The sequence below is a fragment of the Styela clava genome, chromosome 5, assembly GCF_964204865.1.
Source record: "Styela clava chromosome 5, kaStyClav1.hap1.2, whole genome shotgun sequence".
Lineage (NCBI taxonomy): Eukaryota > Metazoa > Chordata > Ascidiacea > Stolidobranchia > Styelidae > Styela > Styela clava.
Window position 1 is genome coordinate 1,973,774 of NC_135254.1, and position 19,177 is coordinate 1,992,950.

Genomic DNA, 19,177 nt, shown 5'->3' on the forward strand with positions numbered 1-19,177 from the left:
CCAAATAAGGCCATTTTCGCTTCGATAATACCCTAGATTCTAATAAAAACAAGGCTTAGGTTCGAACTGTGTGAAAAACTTCAGATCAACATCTTTAATAATAAATAATCAAATCGGATGCCTCTTGGGCGGAAGGGTGTGCTGCTAGGCTTTGAAATTTGGCTAAATCAGCTTTTTTCGCTATAAGTAATTTTTCCAAATAAGGCCATTTTCGCTTCGATAATACCCTAGATTCTAATAAAAACAAGGCTTAGGTTCGAACTGTGTGAAAAACGTCAGATAAACATCTTTAATAATAAATAATCAAATCGGATGCCTCTTGGGCGGAAGAGTGTGCTGCTAGGCTTTCAAATTTGGCTAAATCAGATTTTTTCGCTATACGTAATTTTTCAAAAATGGGCCATTTTCGCTTCGATAATACCCTAGATTCTAATAAAAACAAGGCTTAGGTTCGAGTTGTGTGAAAAACTTCAGATAAACATCTTTAATAATAAATAATCAAATCGGATGCCTCTTGGGCGGAAGGGTGTGCTGCTAGGCTTTGAAATTAGGCTAAATCAGCTTTTTTGGCTATAAGTAATTTTTCCAAATAAGGCCATTTTCGCTTCGATAATACCCTAGATTCTAATAAAAACAAGGCTTAGGTTCGAACTGTGTGAAAAACTTCAGATGAACATCTTTAATAATAAATAATCAAATCGGATGCCTCTTGGGCGGAAGGGTGTGCTGCTCGGCTTTGAAATTTGGCTAAATCAGCTTTTTTCGCTATACGTAATTTTTCTAAAATGGGCCATTTTCGCTTCGATAATACCCTAGATTCTAATAAAAACAAGGCTTAGGTTCGAGTTGTGTGAAAAACTTCAGATAAACATCTTTAATAATAAATAATCAAATCGGATGCCTCTTGGGCGGAAGGGTGTGCTGCTAGGCTTTGAAATTTGATTGAATCAGCTTTTTTCGCTATACGTAATTTTTCAAAAATGGGCCATTTTCGCTTCGATAATACCCTAGATTCTAATAAAAACAAGGCTTAGGTTCGAGTTGTGTGAAAAACTTCAGATAAACCTCTTTAATAATAAACAATCAAATCGGATGCCTCTTGGGCGGAAGGGTGTGCTGCTAGGCTTTGAAATTTGGTTAAATCAGCTTTTTTCGCTATAAGTAATTTTTCCAAATAAGGCCATTTTCGCTTCGATAATACCCTAGATTCTAATAAAAACAAGGCTTAGGTTCGAACTGTGTGAAAAACTTCAGATCAACATCTTTAATAATAAATAATCAAATCGGATGCCTCTTGGGCGGAAGGGTGTGCTGCTAGGCTTTGAAATTTGATTGAATCAGCTTTTTTCGCTATACGTAATTTTTTCAAAATGGGCCATTTTCGCTTCGATAATACCCTAGATTCTAATAAAAACAAGGCTTAGGTTCGAACTGTGTGAAAAACTTCAGATCAACATCTTCAATAATAAATAATCAAATCGGATGCCTCTTGGGCGGAAGGGTGTGCTGCTAGGCTTTGAAATTTGATTGAATCAGCTTTTTTCACTATACGTAATTTTTTCAAAATGGGCCATTTTCGCTTCGATAATACCCTAGATTCTAATAAAAACAAGGCTTAGGTTCGGGTTGTGTGAAAAACTTCAGATAAACCTCTTCAATAATAAACAATCAAATCGGATGCCTCTTGGGCGGAAGGGTGTGCTGCTAGGCTTTGAAATTTGGTTAAATCAGCTTTTTTCGCTATACGTAATTTTTCCAAATAAGGCCATTTTCGCTTCGATAATACCCTAGATTCTAATAAAAACAAGGCTTAGGTTCGAACTGTGTGAAAAATCTTCAGATCAACATCTTTAATAATAAATAATCAAATCGGATGCCTCTTGGGCGGAAGGGTGTGCTGCTAGGCTTTGAAATTTGATTGAATCAGCTTTTTTCGCTATACGTAATTTTTTCAAAATGGGCCATTTTCGCTTCGATAATACCCTAGATTCTAATAAAAACAAGGCTTAGGTTCGAACTGTGTGAAAAACTTCAGATCAACATCTTTAATAATAAATAATCAAATCGGATGCCTCTTGGGCGGAAGGGTGTGCTGCTAGGCTTTGAAATTTGATTGAATCAGCTTTTTTCGCTATACGTAATTTTTTCAAAATGGGCCATTTTCGCTTCGATAATACCCTAGATTCTAATAAAAACAAGGCTTAGGTTCGAGTTGTGTGAAAAACTTCAGATAAGCCTCTTTAATAATAAACAATCAAATCGGATGCCTCTTGGGCGGAAGGGTGTGCTGCTAGGCTTTGAAATTTGGTTGAATCAGCTTTTTTCGCTATACGTAATTTTTCCAAAATGGGCCATTTTCGCTTCGATAATACCCTAGATTCTAATAAAAACAAGGCTTAGGTTCGAGTTGTGTGAAAAACTTCAGATAAACCTCTTTAATAATAAATAATCAAATCGGATGCCTCTTGGGCGGAAGGATGTGCTGCTAGGCTTTGAAATTTGGCTAAATCAGCTTTTTTGACTATAAGTAAATTTTCCAAATAAGGCCATTTTCGCTTCGATAATACCCTAGATTCTAATAAAAACAAGGCTTAGGTTCGAGTTGAGTAAAAAACTTCAGATAAACCTCTTTAATAATAAATAATCAAATCGGATGCCTCTTGGGCGGAAGGGTGTGCTGCTAGGCTTTGAAATTTGGTTAAATCAGATTTTTTCGCTATACGTAATTTTTCCAAAATGGGCCATTTTCGCTTCGATAATACCCTAGATTCTAATAAAAACAAGGCTTAGGTTCGAGTTGTGTGAAAAACTTCAGATAAACCTCTTTAATAATAAATAATCAAATCGGATGCCTCTTGGGCGGAAGGGTGTGCTGCTAGGCTTTGAAATTTGGCTAAATCAGCTTTTTTCGCAATAAGTAATTTTTCCAAATAAGGCCATTTTCGCTTCGATAATACCCTAAATTCTAATAAAAACAAGGCTTAGGTTCAAGATGTGTGAAAAACTTCAGATAAACATCTTTAATAATAAATAATCAAATCGGATGCCTCTTGGGCGGAAGGGCGTGCTGCTAGGCTTTGAAATTTGGCTAAATCAGCTTTTTTCGCTATACGCAATTTTTCAAAAATAGGCCATTTTCGCTTCGATAATACCCTAGATTCTAATAAAAACAAGACTTAGGTTCGAGTTGTGTGAATAACTTCAGATAAACCTCTTTAATAATAAATAATCAAATCGGATGCCTCTTGGGCGGAAGGATGTGCTGCTAGGCTTTGAAATTTGACTAAATCAGCTTTTTTAGCTATAGGTAATTTTCCGAATAAGGACGTTTTTTAGCTATGAGAATACCCTAGGTTTTAAAATTTGGAAGGCTTATGTTCTCCTATGGGGGTACGCTGACTCCCCATTTTTTAAACTCGTCATCCATCTCCTTAGTTTTGTTTACTGTACAACTTGACTTGATTTAGGAATTGCTCATCTGCTATTTCGAAGGAAGTTAAATAAAATTCATGTCATTTTTATTGTTTTTTCATTGTTTATCATGTAATTTATTGTTATTTTTTGCTTTGTAGATGTTAATTTATCGTAAATGATTAGTATCTTCCCATTGATCGTATTCTAAATTCGTTTTTCTACATTTTTTCGGATGTAGATTATGATACTCCTTCATTTCTGCTGCCAATATTCACCTTTCCGCTTCGCCGCACACAAAGGTCAAATTGCTACTAGCTTCACAGTGGTCTTTGACCTTCTATAAAAATTTCACAGCCCTTATTACTAGAATTGCTAGATTTGTGCCTGTACCGTAATTAACAGCTTTAAGTTAACCATTCAGCCATCAGGGAGGGAAAATTAAGCGGTTAGAACAACATACAATAATTTTAGTGCCTGTTTTGGCAAGGAAGGTCAGTCCTAGGCAAGATAAAAATAAATTTCGGCTCAAGCATTTGAGTATTTGAAAGCAGTTCGCGGTGATTTCATTTCAGCATTTTGGTACCGGTACCGTATTTGTTTCAGATGCATGGACTTGACGGTGGAGGACGCCGTAACCGACCAGCATGAACGACTCTACCACCCGTTTTGTGACATTTTCTGTATTTAATTGGTAGAATGGCTGAATGGTAAATGAATATTTTATGATCTAACCAAACTTGGTTCATCTAGGAGACAAATTAAAACTGTTGTGGCCTTAAAACCAAATTCTAATAATTGTTTTGCATTCCATTTCCTTCATTTGCCTCTGCATTATCTAGTCCGTATGGTGTCAAGCACTTTTCATATTCACTTTGCATTTTATTTTTTGTAATTTTCCTCTGCCTTATCTCAGTATCTAGTACGTGCGGCTGTGAGAGATTTTAATATTCGTTTTGCATTTTTTTTCTTCATTTGCCTCTGCTTCATTTAGTACAGTGTTCCCTAAGTGTGGTCCACGAATCTTTTGGGGTCTGTGAAGCACTTTCGGGGGGACCACTGATGACTGATGAGTATAATAATTTCCCACTTTCTGGTTTCGAACACGCTGCCTCGTTGTGATGTCACAAAGCTGTGGCTTATGATATCACAGAGAGAGTTTAATTGCTGCCATTACAGCATTACGAGTTAACTAACTACATGTAGATGTAGCTGACACTGCCTTTTTGCATGTTCGTTGGCATACCGTGTTTCATTGAAAATACGACTGGGTCCTATTTTTATTCGAAAAATAACATTGAGCTTATTTTTGGGGGATGTCTTTCATTTTCATTTATCAAAAACTAAATTACGAAGTAGAGAATTACCGAGAATATGAAAAACGATATCCATTTACCTCTAAATAACATTTTACCTCTCTCATGCGTTTCAAATTAATCATTTAAAACGTGTAGGAGAGATTTTTTGCTATCAACCAGTTAAAAAACATTTGCGTTATTGACTAGGTCTAATTTTAAAGGGAGGACTTATATTAAAATTTATTTTCAAAATTCAGGGCTGGTATTATTTCCGGGGAAACACGGTAGGAGGGATTCAAAGTAGACAGTTTATAACGTTATGCTAGTCCGCTTCTGAATGCTGTTTTACGCCTATATATTGAAAATAGCGTTAGTAGAGTGTAGCAAGAGAGGCACTATGTTTTAGTTTTTAGCTGTCAAATTTAGCCTTCAACATACATTAACGTTAGGGCTGACTATATTTTGACGTTTTCAACCCTGTAATATTAATTTCAAGATGAAATTGGGAAACAATGAATCTTGAATCGTGATAAACGCAGAGGAGAGATGTTTTTCACTATACTGTATAGCGCATTGATTTTATGATCTTTTAATGTTGCACGGATATCATTGAAAAAATTGCAAGGGTCCGTCATGGATTTTTTTTTTAAAAGTTTAGCAACCACTGATCTAGTTCGTATGGCTGTATGAGATTTTCATAATCCGTTTGCCTATGCTTCATCTAGTGCAGTGGTTCCCAAACCGCGGGCCAAATCTGGCCCGCGTAACGATTTAAAATGGCCCGCCGAGCTAACGTAAAATAGTGTTCAACAGATTATATTTCTACCTTTTTGCGATCTAGATAGCGCTAATTTATGTCATTATCAGAGTTCAAGCAAGTGTTTATCGTAACAATTCAATTATACAGTATCAATTATAGGTACCGGTGTTAGGATTACATAGGGCAGTAATTTAGTTATCAGCCATATAGGAAAGCTTAAAGATGTCAGAAATCAAACGAAAACTAACGTTTTTTGGATAAATGGCAGTGTTCGTATTTCTCCATTGAAAAGTATCAACAAGTATAACTTTAGAGATTTGTCTTCTTTGCCAACGAACTATTTCAGTTCTGAAGGAATACAACATTGAGCGCCATTATGAGTCAAACAAACATGTTTCAAAAAAATGTCGAATGAAAGTGAATCCACTTTTGGGCGCTACATTCTTCCGGCCCGCGAACGTCTTTCCGATTCTAATTTTGGCCCGTGGCCAGTAAAGTTTGGGAACCCCTGATCTGGTGTATGTGAGAGATTTTCATAATCACTTTGCATTTTATTTTTTGTAATTTTCTTCTGTTTATCTAGTACGTGCGTCTGTGAACAATTTTAATAATTACTTTGCGTTTCATTACCTTCATTTGCCTCTGCTCCATCTAGTATGTGCGTATATAAGAGATTTTCATAATCATTTTGCATTTTATTTTCTTCATTTGCCTCTGCTTCATCTAGTATGTGCGTATATAAGAGATTTTCATAATCACTTTGCATTTTATTTTCTTCATTTGACTCTGTTTCATCTAGTACGTGCGTATGTAAGAGATTTTCATAATCACTTTGCATTTTATTTCCTTCCTTTGACTCTGTTTCATCTAGTATGTGCGTATATAAGAGATTTTCATAATCACTTTGCATTTCATTTCCTTCATTTGACTCTATTTCATCTAGTACGTGCGTATATAAGAGATTTCCATATTCACTTTGCATTTTATTTCCTTCATTTGACTCTATTTCATCTAGTACGTGCGTATATAAGAGATTTTCATAATCACTTTGCATTTCATTTCCTTCATTTGACTCTATTTCATCTAGTACGTGCGTATATAAGAGATTTTCATAATCATTTTGCATTTTATTTTCTTCATTTGACTCTGTTTCATCTAGTACGTGCGTATATAAGAGATTTTCATAATCATTTTGCATTTTATTTTCTTCATTTGACTCTGTTTCATCTAGTACGTGTGTATATAAGAGATTTTCATAATCATTTTGCATTTCATTTCCTTCATTTGACTTTGTTTCATCTAGTAAGTGCGTATATGAGAGATTTTCATAATCATTTCGCGTTTTATTTTTTGTAATTTTTCTCTGCTTCATCTAGTGCGTGCATACGTGAGCTTATTTCATAACCGCTTTGCATTTTATCATTTTTTTTCTTCTGCTGATGCCGGTTTATATTTTGTAAAATACACAAACAAATGGCTCGATGGTGTGTCACGTCGTGCTAAGCGCTGGAATACGCTCGTCTGTGTGCTTTATTTAAAAAATTGAAAATACGGTGTACATAATAAATAAATAGGTAAACAATAAAGAAATATAAATATCCCAAAAAAGCGGGCGGATAGGATTTACATATTTATCCCGGGGAGAGGAAAGCCGATAAGACGGCTTATCCATATGGCGAACCACGGCCTCTCGCCCGGTTACCATTCCAAGTCGGGTATGGGATTAGATTTACTATATTGTTTGTTTCGGAAGCATGGACTTGGTGGTGGAGGAAGCCGTAACCGACCAGCGGTTACGTGAACCACCCAACGACGGCAAGGAGTCCAGCAATCCTCTCGTACATAACCATCCCTGCATGGGGTTCGAACTGCGAACCCACGCAGAGTAGTTAGAGGTGCGGTGGCGAGCGTATTCCTAACGTTGAGCCACACCGCCGCGCCAAATAATCGCACTGAAAAGTTTGATAGTGATAGGATTTTGAGACATTTCTCATCGTTATTAATAATAAAGTAAAACATAACAATAATGGTTCTTAATAAAAATAATTGATGTGGCTATACCATCCGAAAGAAACAACTCTAAAAAATATTTGAAAAACTCTCAAAATACAAAGATCTAGAGATCGAGATACAAAAGATGTGGGGACTCAAAACTTCAACAATACCGGTAGTGGTGGGGGCGGTTGGACTTATCGGAAGAGAATTTGAAAAATATGTCTAATATATTTCAGGAAAAATTAATGCAGAACAGCTCCAAAAAAACGTTCTTCTTGGAACAGCTCACATCTTACGTAAAGTACTTTCTATCAATTGATGACCTCAGGAACTTGAAAAGTTCCCGGTCGCCAGAAGGTTAAAATATTAACATAAAAAAGAAACTAAGAAATAATTATTTTCCGCAACCACCTGCTGTTATAAGTGCATACAACATGTCACGATTTGTAGGGTCTCCTGAAATGAGGGAACCTGTTGTTAGTGAGTTCTAGACAAAAGCGAACCCGTTCTAAAAATTTTGCCCACTACTTATAAGCTTCATGTTTTGTATTTCTGAACAGACTTTATACCTTAAAATTTTAAATATTTAAAATATAAAAATGGATTTTGATTTCGGCATCGGCAAAAAGAGTCAAGCAAAAACTGGGCGTAGAGCGAAGTCGACTAAATCTAATGCATCACTGAACACAAACGAAAAAGAAAGTGTAGTTCCGAAAGAAATCGCTCCAAAATCTCAACTCAAAGAAATTGGGGCTGATTCCCCTCCCCGGCCGTCAAGACGAATGGCGGGCTGGGGGGATGCCGATAATAAACGTGACCGTAATAAGGGGGTGGAGGATTCTAGATTGTTAGTAACAGGGGATTCCCCTAGAACACGAATTCACTCCTCAGACGAAGAAGGCGATGATCTCCAAGTAATACCTGATTTGGACGATGTTCAGGTAACCCAGTTTTTAATGGTGTGGTTTTAATATTAGGGAAGTGATTTTCAACTTTCATGGAACCCCTTGATAAGCGATTGGGGCCCATGACATCTTGATATGCTATTGGGGCTTATCACGGTGCCCCTGTTAACAATTACGATATTGTATTTTTTGTATAAATCCCCCACCAATAATACGAAAATGTGAGATTTGAGAAAAACACCTTATCCATGTTTTCAAATAACAAATTAGTAATTATCGAGTTGGTGTTAGGAATAATTCAAATTTTCTGCACAATCTGCACTCCTAGCCCCGACTGGATAATTAGTAAGTTTTTATTTGAGCATTGGCCGGTTGTTTGTTACTCATAGATCTTGAGATCGGTTAGTATGTTGATAGGTATTTGTGTGTTTGTCTGTTAGACACTTTGTATGTTACGCGATATCTCTCGAAAGCAGAGTTGAATCTCCTCCATATTTTGCATGTGCATTCGTCATATCTCGGACTAGAAGCCTATTGATTTTGGATGAATTCTGCCGTGTAATTAGCGAGTTATTAATTAATTAGTGGGACACGTGGTGTCACTATAGAGTCATGAATTGAAACTGCAGTTTCGATCGATAAGTCTTCGGTCTCCGACCGATATTCTCGTTTTGACTTTGTACAAAATATCCTTATTACTTAAAAACACTTATAAATGTATGAAAGTTTAAATATTTAAAAACGTGGGGTTATCACAAATGTTGAAACGTCAGGGGTTCAATGATGACCCCTTCGCTGCCCCATTTCTCTCATTCTTTTAATTCATTGCATGATGTTGCTCAATGCAATATCACCGACATAGCAAATTTTTGAAATGAAACAACCCCAGCGAATTTTTGAAATGAAACAACCCCCCAGACAATGAATGAAAAATGAAATCATGTCTACTACTGAATACAGACACACATTTTCAGGGCATAATAATATCTATGACATCATAAACTTTCACCTCTCTCTAGATGAAATCCTGGGTATGCCACTGAAAGCAGCCACCAACTTTTTTATGACATGGCATATTATTATGACATCACAATATTTCTGATTTTTACCCCCCATTCATCCACCTCAAAAAAACTTTGGGTTTAGCCAGCCACTAACATTTTCATAATTTCCACAGAATGAAGATATCGCACAACAAATGGCTGCCCCACCTTCAGTTGCGATGAATCAAGTCGCTACGTATCGTGAACTTGACAGTGACCTTCAACGACATTCGACCTTCACACTTCTAGACAATGAAATCGATCTCAAACTTCTTGCGAAACACATGACAACTGGCATCGACGAACCAGACGAGACATGGGATTGGGATATATTATTCGCACAAATATCAGGAGCCTTAAGACAGAAAAATAATTCCTCAACAACAGCGACTAATGATAAACTGATTTAATGCTTAGTCATGGTTGGTGATTTGTTTGCTGAGTTACTTTGAAACGTGCTTAGTCATCTTCAGTAATAAAAATAGTCTCGAATGTATTTTTACTTAAAGAGCAGTGGTTTTCAACCCATATCTCTCTCACCCACCCCTTCACCCCCAAATATTTTTTTTGATTTTCTTTTTGTTAAATGCCTATAATGTAACACTTCTTTTTTAATGAACGGGTTAAAAATTACGGGTTCCTGATTTCTTGACCTTCATGTGTGGAAACTCTGATTCCGAAGCATATAAAACACTTTATAATGATACGTCAACTATTTTTTAAGGAATCCCACTCTCAGTTATATTTACGGAATAGAATTGTATCAGTTCCCCACGAGCCTTGGCCTATGACGATGGGGTTTCAGAAATTTCATATTTTTTCGCTTTGGGATTTTTTAATTCGTTGTGTAAATGGAAACACTGAATTTTTGTTGAGCCCAGATTAGAACTAAGATCTGAAGCCCGGGTCGGACCTGTCAATCATTACGTTTGGGTCGGGCTTCTCTACCGCTGACTTTTTTTTAAGTGAGGCGTTTTGGCCACGAGAGACAATGGTCTGTAAAAAACCTCATCAACACGACACATACTGTTCTAAATGAACTCTCGCAATGACAATTCAAAGAACTCCTAAATATGAAATTTTTGGCTCGGGCCTGCAAATTTAGTCACCGTAATTAGTCGGGGTCGGGTCAGGTTCAATACCCACGGGCCTGGGTCAGGTCAGGCTGGAATTTTGGGACCCAATCTTACCTCTAGTCCAGCTAGATGTCTGAAATTAGTTATATTGCCCGCCAAAAAAATGTTGCACCCCCGGTCTATATAAACTGGTGAAAGAACGAGAAGCCATGGAAAAGGATGACTCATCAACTTTCCTCTCCTACTGTAGTAAAATGAAAATCCTATCCTAACCTCCAGTCTAAACAGAGTCTGAATTTTTATAGCTTACTAAAAAAGTGTTTCATATTCAATGGATTTCAAACAGCGTGTTGTCACGGCAACCTTGGGTTACGTATAAGCGCAGTCCAGGGGTTTCATAATGTCTTTCTTATTGAAATGCGAGAGTCTATATCAGTGGTTCGCGACCTTTTATGGCTTGTGCCCCCTTTTTGGAAGCTTTTAGAACTTATGGCTCCTGCTTATTATCCCAGTGGTATTTATAGTGTTATTATGGTTGGTAGATTCCAAATCCCATTGTGTTCAAGCAATTCAAACACAAAAAAGCGAAAAAAAAAACTGTGAAATAAATTAACCTTTTCAAGCAATGAAACTGGGAGTTTTCTTGTAAAGTGAAAAGCAAAATCAGTTTTGCGCCCAACATCATGGCCCCCCTCCGACTGCTCCGTGGCCCCTTGGGAGGCCGAGACCCCACTGTTGGGAACCGCTGGTCTATATTATCATTTATATATTATTTAAACATAGGTAAATACTTATTTTTGCCACAATTCTTAAACTTGTTGCTCCTAAAGATTATTTGTTTTGCCAGTATTAGGTATGCATTATATAAATTCATAGTTTATACAATTCAGACAATAAAAGACAATTGAACTATTGCACAAGGGTTCCTGGGCCCTCTGGAATGTTTCATTGGGGTTCTGCTACAAGAATAATGTTGAAAACCCCTGTTCTAAAGGGTTCTGTAGCAATAATGCAATAGTCAGCCAAGGAAAAGAAATAAAACGGGTTCCTCCAGCCTCCGGAATGTTTCATTGGGTTCTGCTCTTACCAAAAAGGATGACAACCACTGTTCTAACGGCGATCCGGAAGAATGTGTACCAAGATGACGCACAACCTGAAAACCCTAACCTGGTACACATACTATGTTCAGGTTGTACGCCATCTTAGTGCACATACTTCGGGAGCACGTTCCAGCTTCTAATTAAGCCCTGAAAGATTTCTTTTTTGTAGCCATATCTATAAACTCTTTTATGTTACACTTATACTGTCTTAGCTGCTTACATAATGTACCTAGTAAATTAGATATTTGTCACGACTATGTTTTATGTTTAAATGAATTTTTTTTTTTAGAGGGGGTGGGGGGGAGATGTGTTAACTTATTCTTGTAGCACCTTGCTCGTTTGCTATTTCAGGTCTTGGAAAAGTCTGCCATTTCACCATTTTATTCAATGTTTCCCAACCGGAGAGGAGATCTCCCCAAGTGATTGCGACTAGCGTAATATTCTACCTAAAGATCAATTAATGATTAAATAAATAAAGCAACTTTTATGCTTAGTTAGGGAGGAATGAAGTGTTAAAAAATTGACGAAGGGAGGACTATAACAAAAAGGTTGGGAGCCACTGGTTTTATTAACCACTGATTATATTTTCTCAATAGTAACATAGACGTTCATGCAACACTGAGAGGCGCTCCCATAGTATGTGCACCAAGATGTCGTACAACCTGAACCCTAACCTGTACACATACTGTGTTCAGGTTGTGCGTCGTCTTGGTGCACATACGTCTGGAGCTTCCACTGAGGACTACCTTTTACCTGGCAAGCATGTCTCCAGCAACAATCGCAAAATGCCAATGTCGAGCACAAGCTATTTTTCGAGTTTCAATTTTCCTCTCCATTTATCGGTGCTACCAAAGTATGTGAACCAAGATGGTGGACACCGGAACGTAGTATGTGTACCCGGTTAGAGTTAGGCCAGCATTTTATTCCAATTTTCCCAATTTTAGTTCTATTACGAGTTCAGGGACTAGCCAAGTCACTCCTGTAGTATTTGTACCTGAAATTATGGTCTAAGCTGGTACACATACTACATTATGGTGTCCGCCATCTTGGTTCACATACTTCGGGGGTATTCATTTATTCCATTTATCATATAATTTGTGATGGAAGTTTTATATTTACCATGGAAAAAGGGAAACTGATAGGACGGTTCAATCTTGTGACGAACCGAGCTTTCTCTCGTTAGATATCAGTTATGTTGGCTGTGGGAATAGTTAATCAGCTTCAGGTTTTATGAACTTATTCAAATGTTTTTTTTTAATTGTTTGTATGAGGTGGACATTGAACAACTTTAATTATTACACATTCATATGGAAATAGATCACTGTTATATTTTCACAAAATAAAACTTGCAATCGAAAGATATTGGTTTGACATGTTGGGAACAAGTTGTTTTCGGCGGGGTGCTGATGAGAAAACAGCTGAGGCCAGTAATTTTTCTATCTCCCTAGCCCATACAGGGGTGATTTCAATCACCTCCACTGATTTGGGGGGAACCCACAATTCAATTCCTAACTCCTCCTTAGGTTAATTGTATTTGAATATCCAGAGAGCAGCGTATATACCAGTGCAGATGATCAGTCAGTACTTTAAAAAAAGTTACAAATAGTTTTATCGCTCTTAAAATATCTACCACCTCGTAAATTTGAAAGCACCCCCCTTAAATGAAAATCCAGGGGCACACTCACTGATGCATAATTCTGTCGACAGAGGTGAGAGAAAATTTTCTGCTGCCGGGGCGAGTTGCAGATGATGCAGACATGTCGCTTATACCTACGGTACCTTCAGGAATAATTCGGGCAATAAACAAATTATAGATGTTGTTATACATGAATGAATTGAAGGTCAAGTAAGAGTGGAATGTTTGTATTATTATTAATATTTAAATCGTCAAACTAAGCAACAAACTCACACCTATAACTTGCACCCGCACCTGGGTACATGCTCTTTTTATTTTTTTAATGATTAAATGCAGTGATTTGGATCTCCGCCGCCACAGGGTGTTTCAATTGCCACTACTTCGCCACGCCATCACGGATATGTACTCTACTCTATAGCGCCACCTAGGATAGGACTTTTTTCAACACTCGCGCTGAAATTAGGGAAAGGTATTACATACTTACCCCGGGAGTCGTAGTCAAGTTTGTTTTTTCACCCAATAAAAAATGGCATGCGGAATTTAAAAAAATTCGTGTGTAAAAAATTTAATTCTCATTTTACTGGAAAAGAAGGACCCACGGGGATCAAAACTGGTTATCGAGCTGCGACACCGAATGTTCTAATATCTAATTACACATTGGTAAGTCTAAAATAAACACGTTCCAATTGTGTGGCGAACTACGCCGATTACCATTTTATGCCCGCCCGCCAAAAGAAATTGGAACAATTGGCGAGTCTACCATTAAATGAGGGTCAATGCCCAACATAGGTTGAAAATTTTTGACGTTTTCATGACGTCACGAGGAAGATGTATGATAATTGCATCTTCGTCGAACACGATCCCTCGAACACTGGCTCGGTCAGGAGAATAGATAACAAAGTCCATGCATCTGGAGAAAAAAATAACCGGCTAACTAATCCCACACTCGGTATGAACTGGTAACCGAGCGAGGGACCGTGGTTCGTCATATGATTAATCCGCTTTATCGGCTCGTTCTTTCCCTAAATCTTATCCAGTTAACCGTCCTAATAATTTTTTGTTTCCAAAAAAATTTGGAATTTTTAAAATTAACTATTTATGTTCCACGTATGAATACTAATATCAGGTTCCCGATTTAAATATGCATCTAATTGTATGTTATGCAAATAAATTTACGTACTTTTTGATGAAATTTATTCCTGAAAACGAGGAAATCTATCTCTTATTTGTGTCTGATCAGCTCTAGTACGATATTGACTTTTTCGTGTGTAAAAATTATTGAGCCATGACTGGTCAGAATAATCATGTTCCAACATAACGGCACCGTTGCTGCTTTGTCTCATGCCATTGTCTTTTGGGTTCGTTTGGAGTAAAATTGTTTCTGATCAGCTTGATACGATAATGAATTCTTCGTGTGTAAAAATCAACAAGCCATGACTGGTCAGAATAATCGCGTTCTAACAATACGGCACCGTTGCTGCTATATTTTGCGCCATTGTTTTCTGTATTAATTTGAATTTAAATCTAAATGTGACTAGCCTGCCCCAGTGGCGTATCTAGGGGCAGAAATTTCCCTACCCCCCCAACCTTATAGGGGGTGAACAACATCCCTAAAATCCCAAATAGTGAACTATGGGAATACAAACATACATGATTATATCATTTGGACGCGAAAGCTACCTTTCATTTTATTCTCTTAAAGCAAGCTAGTATAAATATTCTAAATATTCACGCAAAACTAAATATTCTTACTGACAGAAAAATTAGGCTTGAAAAAAAAAGAGTGCAAATAAGCAAGGCAGTTAGGGCAAAGTTTATATTCGTGACGTCATTAGGTCAACATGGTGATGTCATATTCATTACGTAAGTTTGAAGTAAATTTTTTAACTTCGTTTATATTACGTCATTGTAGTGTTTTTGTTTCGCATTGTTTTTATGTATGACGTCATCAATAAGTTTGTGACGTCATCATTATTTTTCGCCGTCTTTGATTGTGGGCGTGTCACTCATTTCTCCCTCATCCGTGTCAACTTTTCTCTCTTCTTCCGAACGATTTTCTCTCTCACTTTCGGATGACGTAACAATGTCGATGTTTTCCTAAAAGCAAACGATTCACAAGAGTAATATAGTGTGTGGAGTCACAGAAAATGAGTATCCTGATCAAAACCCGACTTAGATTTGACTCCGGATCTGGATAGGCCAAAATCGACTCCGAGCACTTAATTGAAACGAATCCATTCCTCATTCGCAAATAACAAAATCTGGTTGACGATAACTTCGCAAGTTTAAGCCGGTCCGCGACTTCGGAGAATATAACGTCTGACACCAATAGCGGCCAAAAGTTTAGAATTCTTCCATCAGTGGTTTGAAAAACTAGGCGAACCACGCCCTTTCGTCCGGTTACCAGTCCATGTCGGGTATGGGATTTATGGCCAGCTATTCATTTTCACATATGCATGGACTTGATGGCGGGCGAAGGCGTAGCCAACCAGTGGTTACGTGACCACCGTACAGTAGTAAGGATTCCAGCAATCTTCTCGCACATAAATATCTCCCACGAGATTTGAACCGGCAAACCCACGTAGGGTAATTAGAGGTGCTAATGCAATCGCATTTCTTAGCACAGCGGTTCCAAACTTTTTTTCGTTTAATGCCCTCCCCCTCGAGGCGTCGAGGGTACTCCCGAAGTATGTGAACCAAGACGGCGGACACCGGAACGTAGTATGTGTACCAGATTAGGCAATAATTTTATTACAATTTTCTTTATTTTAGTTCTATTAGGAGTTCGGGCACTAGCCAAGTGACTCCCGTAGTATTCGTACCTGAAATTATGGCCCAACCTAACCTGGTACACATACTACGTTCGGGTGTCCGCCATCTCGGTTCACATACTTCGGGAGAAGAAAAATCTATGCTGAGTTTCAATTGCACTCATTTTCCTCTGGTAGTAAAGGATATTAAAAAATAGCAACACATGAAAACTCAACTGCCATCCAATTACCTCCGGGGGTGCGCGAACCCCAGGTTGAGAACACTAGTATGTGCTAACCGCCATGCAAGAATGAAGTTTCACATACCTGTCTCACGAATCCAATGTCTCCCCTTTTCGGTGGTTTCCAAGCAGTGATCCTCCATAGTCTGCAGCCAACGATTTCTGCGCTTGAGTCTCGAACTCTGATTGGCTCAGACGCTATGTTCAAGGACTCCACGTGAATCTGAAATGAAAATGTAGGATTTTTTTAGGTGAGTGAACACGTACCACTTCTTCTTTGCAAAACTTTACAATTTTATATTCCGTGGGTATCAAACCTTGTCTAAGGTTTTTTCGTTCTCCTGAAATTTTATTTAGTTTTAATTTATTTGTTTTTAGCAATTAGTTTATTGTTATGCTGATTATGGAGTCGAAATAAACCTATACTTATCAGATTTTGACCTATTTACTAGGGACATGCCTTCTTGCCAGTATTCCCTCCAAACTAGGAGCCACGGAACATCTATAATTAAAGCGATGTTAAGTTATCCAATTCGGAGTAACAATTTATCACTGAAATCGCAATCGGGCGCAAGCGACATTCCTCTCCAAGAACGACAAAACGTCCCCCTGAACAGTAAATATGTACGTACTTTGACATGTTTCTCTCCCGGCATAACAAGCAACACAATCTCGTCTTCCTGTGCCTGCCTTTCCAATGTGCGCAGTTCTCTGACTTCCCCGCAAACAAACATGTAGCAATAGTCACAACCTGGATAAAACGATAAAAAAAAAAAAAAATTTACGAGGCCAGTGGTTTAAAACAATGGTGTGCAACCTGTGACCCGCGAGCCAAGGGCGGCGTTCAAGGAAAATTTATGCGCCCGCGGGGAAGGGCCAATTTTGAATGATGTGTGGCCCACAGTACCTGAGTCCAATTTATATATGCCAATGACTTTACAACGTCCCACGGCGTAAAAACTCGGACCCATCTATTTTTCCCAAGTAAAGCCATGCCATGCACGGTTTTGAAAACTCGCCGATGGCAAACAACCGCAGCTTTCTCACTTTGCGGGAATAAATATCGTAAAAAAATAGGTATTTAATAACAATCGTTTGATTTTGCGGGCATGAAAGCACAAAATTTTATTTAGTTTGTGGGCATATCCTTGTGTCTCAAGATTTTCCAAAAAAAAATTTCTTCAAATTTTGGTTGCTGAAATCAAGGTTGAGGTTATGCCCACCTCGTTCGTTAAGATAAATATCACTTAGATACGCCGGGAAATCCCCTTTTCGGTACTCCCGTAGTCTGTTTACCAGGTTAGGATTAGATAATTTTATTCCGATTTTCCTTATTTTAGTTCTATTACGAGTTCGGTTACTGTCTATGTTAGCCAAGTGGGTATACCCCTGTCCATAGGTTTCAGTCCCTTTACACAACTTGATGTAAAGTAGGCGAACAAAATTAGTTGCCTCCATATTGGTACACATATTTCTGGAGCGCCCCTTTCTTACCTCCTTCCCTGCTGTGCAAAGTCCCAAGTCGTATCAAATCGTCCTTCACTGCTCCCATATTCGGCCGAGCATGGATCTGTACCACCACTCTCGTCTTATTTGTCTTCTGCTCACAAAATGGCGAGTAAGCCCCTGTAAATGAATCGTTGAGATTGGCGTAAAAAATTGTTAAAACGTGACGCCATAATACACAATCTGACGGCGCTCCCGAAGTATGTGTACCAAAATGGCGCACAACCTGAACCCTAACCTGGTACACATATTATGGTCAGGTTGTGCGCCATCTTGGTATGATGAGCTCCCAATATGACATTATAGTGGTATTTACAGTGCGAACCTTAACGTCATAATACAAAAGATAGGACGCCATTGTACAGAAACGTGTCATTATAATACAAGAATGTGACGTCATCACGCCATAATATCTAATTGTGACATCATCATGCAGAAATATGACGGTATAATACAGAACTAGACCGTCATAATACGAAAATGTGACGTGATGATACTGACGTCATTATACAAAAACGTGACGTCATGATACAGAACATGTCATAAGACAAACATGTGACGTGAGGACATGTGAAACGTGGTGTCACAATTAAAAACGTGACGTCATAATGAAAAATGACGCCATACACTTTGAAACCGTTTGCCCATAAAATATGCATTTACCCGTAATAACGATATCCAACGTTGTATTGGTGAAATTCTTTACCATGATCGGGTGTTCTCTCTCGTTCATAAGAACCTGTGTATCGGAGTCAACACCAAGGCGGGAACAGAGCTCTTCAAAGAAAAATGCCTGACAAAATAGTTCATTTTGAAAACCTAAAAATAATCCGAATTGTCTAACAACTTTGGGTGAAGTTCATAACGTGAAAGGTGCAAAATGGGCCACAGAATAGAAAGGGTTGCGAACCACTGAATTTGACTCTCCGATTCTTTTTTCTCCGACATTTAGACTCGAGGACTTCCATTTTTTCATAAATGTGACTCGAGTCCAAAGTCGATTAGATGACGCGACCCTTCCCCATAATGACATAATGACGTCACAAACCTGGATATATTTTTTATCCTTTGAAATTTCTTTCCTTCCACTTGGTGTGATTCCTTTAATCCTAGCATTAACATTAGTAGCAGTCGACACCATAGCTCTTTCTATAGCGCTATCTACTCCGAGTATATTCTTGATGACGCTACTCCACGCTTGCTTAGCCCTTTTAGTCATTTTAATTTACCGATACACGAACTGAAAAAATATATGTGAAATTGCGGTAATTCTATATGATTTGAATCTAGGGGTGGGAAATGTTTTAGGACCATGGGCTGCGTTGGTTCGCAACCCATGCGGGGATAGGTATGTGCAAGAGGATTGCTGGACTCCTCGCCGCCGTAAGGTGATTCACCGTCAAGTCCATGCTTCTGAAAACAAATAACTGGCTGACTAATCTCATACCCGACATG

The 19,177-nt window shown here is 38.1% G+C and overlaps 2 protein-coding genes across 2 annotated transcripts; one reads left to right on the plus strand and one right to left on the minus strand.

The window, feature by feature from the left end:
- Positions 1-8,028: 8,028 nt before the first annotated feature.
- On the plus strand, positions 8,029-10,394 carry LOC120344904 (intraflagellar transport protein 43 homolog). The gene is made up of 2 exons (XM_039414228.2): positions 8,029-8,405; positions 9,547-10,394. Exons 1-2 carry the CDS (start codon positions 8,064-8,066, stop codon positions 9,820-9,822), a joined length of 618 nt encoding a protein of 205 aa, XP_039270162.2. The 5' UTR covers positions 8,029-8,063; the 3' UTR covers positions 9,823-10,394.
- A 4,705-nt stretch (positions 10,395-15,099) lies between these two features.
- Positions 15,100-18,961, minus strand: LOC120344867 (uncharacterized). Its single transcript, XM_039414187.2, has 6 exons — positions 18,771-18,961; positions 18,386-18,515; positions 17,711-17,842; positions 16,849-16,967; positions 16,302-16,439; positions 15,100-15,321 (listed from the first exon to the last, which is right to left on the minus strand). The coding sequence occupies exons 1-6, from the start codon at positions 18,939-18,941 to the stop codon at positions 15,196-15,198; spliced, it is 816 nt and encodes a 271-aa protein (XP_039270121.2). The 5' UTR covers positions 18,942-18,961; the 3' UTR covers positions 15,100-15,195.
- Positions 18,962-19,177: the final 216 nt, after the last annotated feature.

Coding starts and splice junctions, on each gene's coding strand:
- LOC120344904 (XM_039414228.2), top strand. CDS start 8,064: ATGGATTTTGATTTCGGCATCGGCAAAAAGAGTCAAGCAAAAACTGGG. Junction 8,406..9,546: donor CTGATTTGGACGATGTTCAG/GTAACCCAGTTT, acceptor TAATTTCCACAG/AATGAAGATATCGCACAACA.
- LOC120344867 (XM_039414187.2), bottom strand. CDS start 18,941: ATGACTAAAAGGGCTAAGCAAGCGTGGAGTAGCGTCATCAAGAATATA. Junction 17,843..18,385: donor GTTGGATATCGTTATTACGG/GTAAATGCATAT, acceptor ATTCATTTACAG/GGGCTTACTCGCCATTTTGT. Junction 15,322..16,301: donor ACATTGGATTCGTGAGACAG/GTATGTGAAACT, acceptor GTTTGCTTTTAG/GAAAACATCGACATTGTTAC.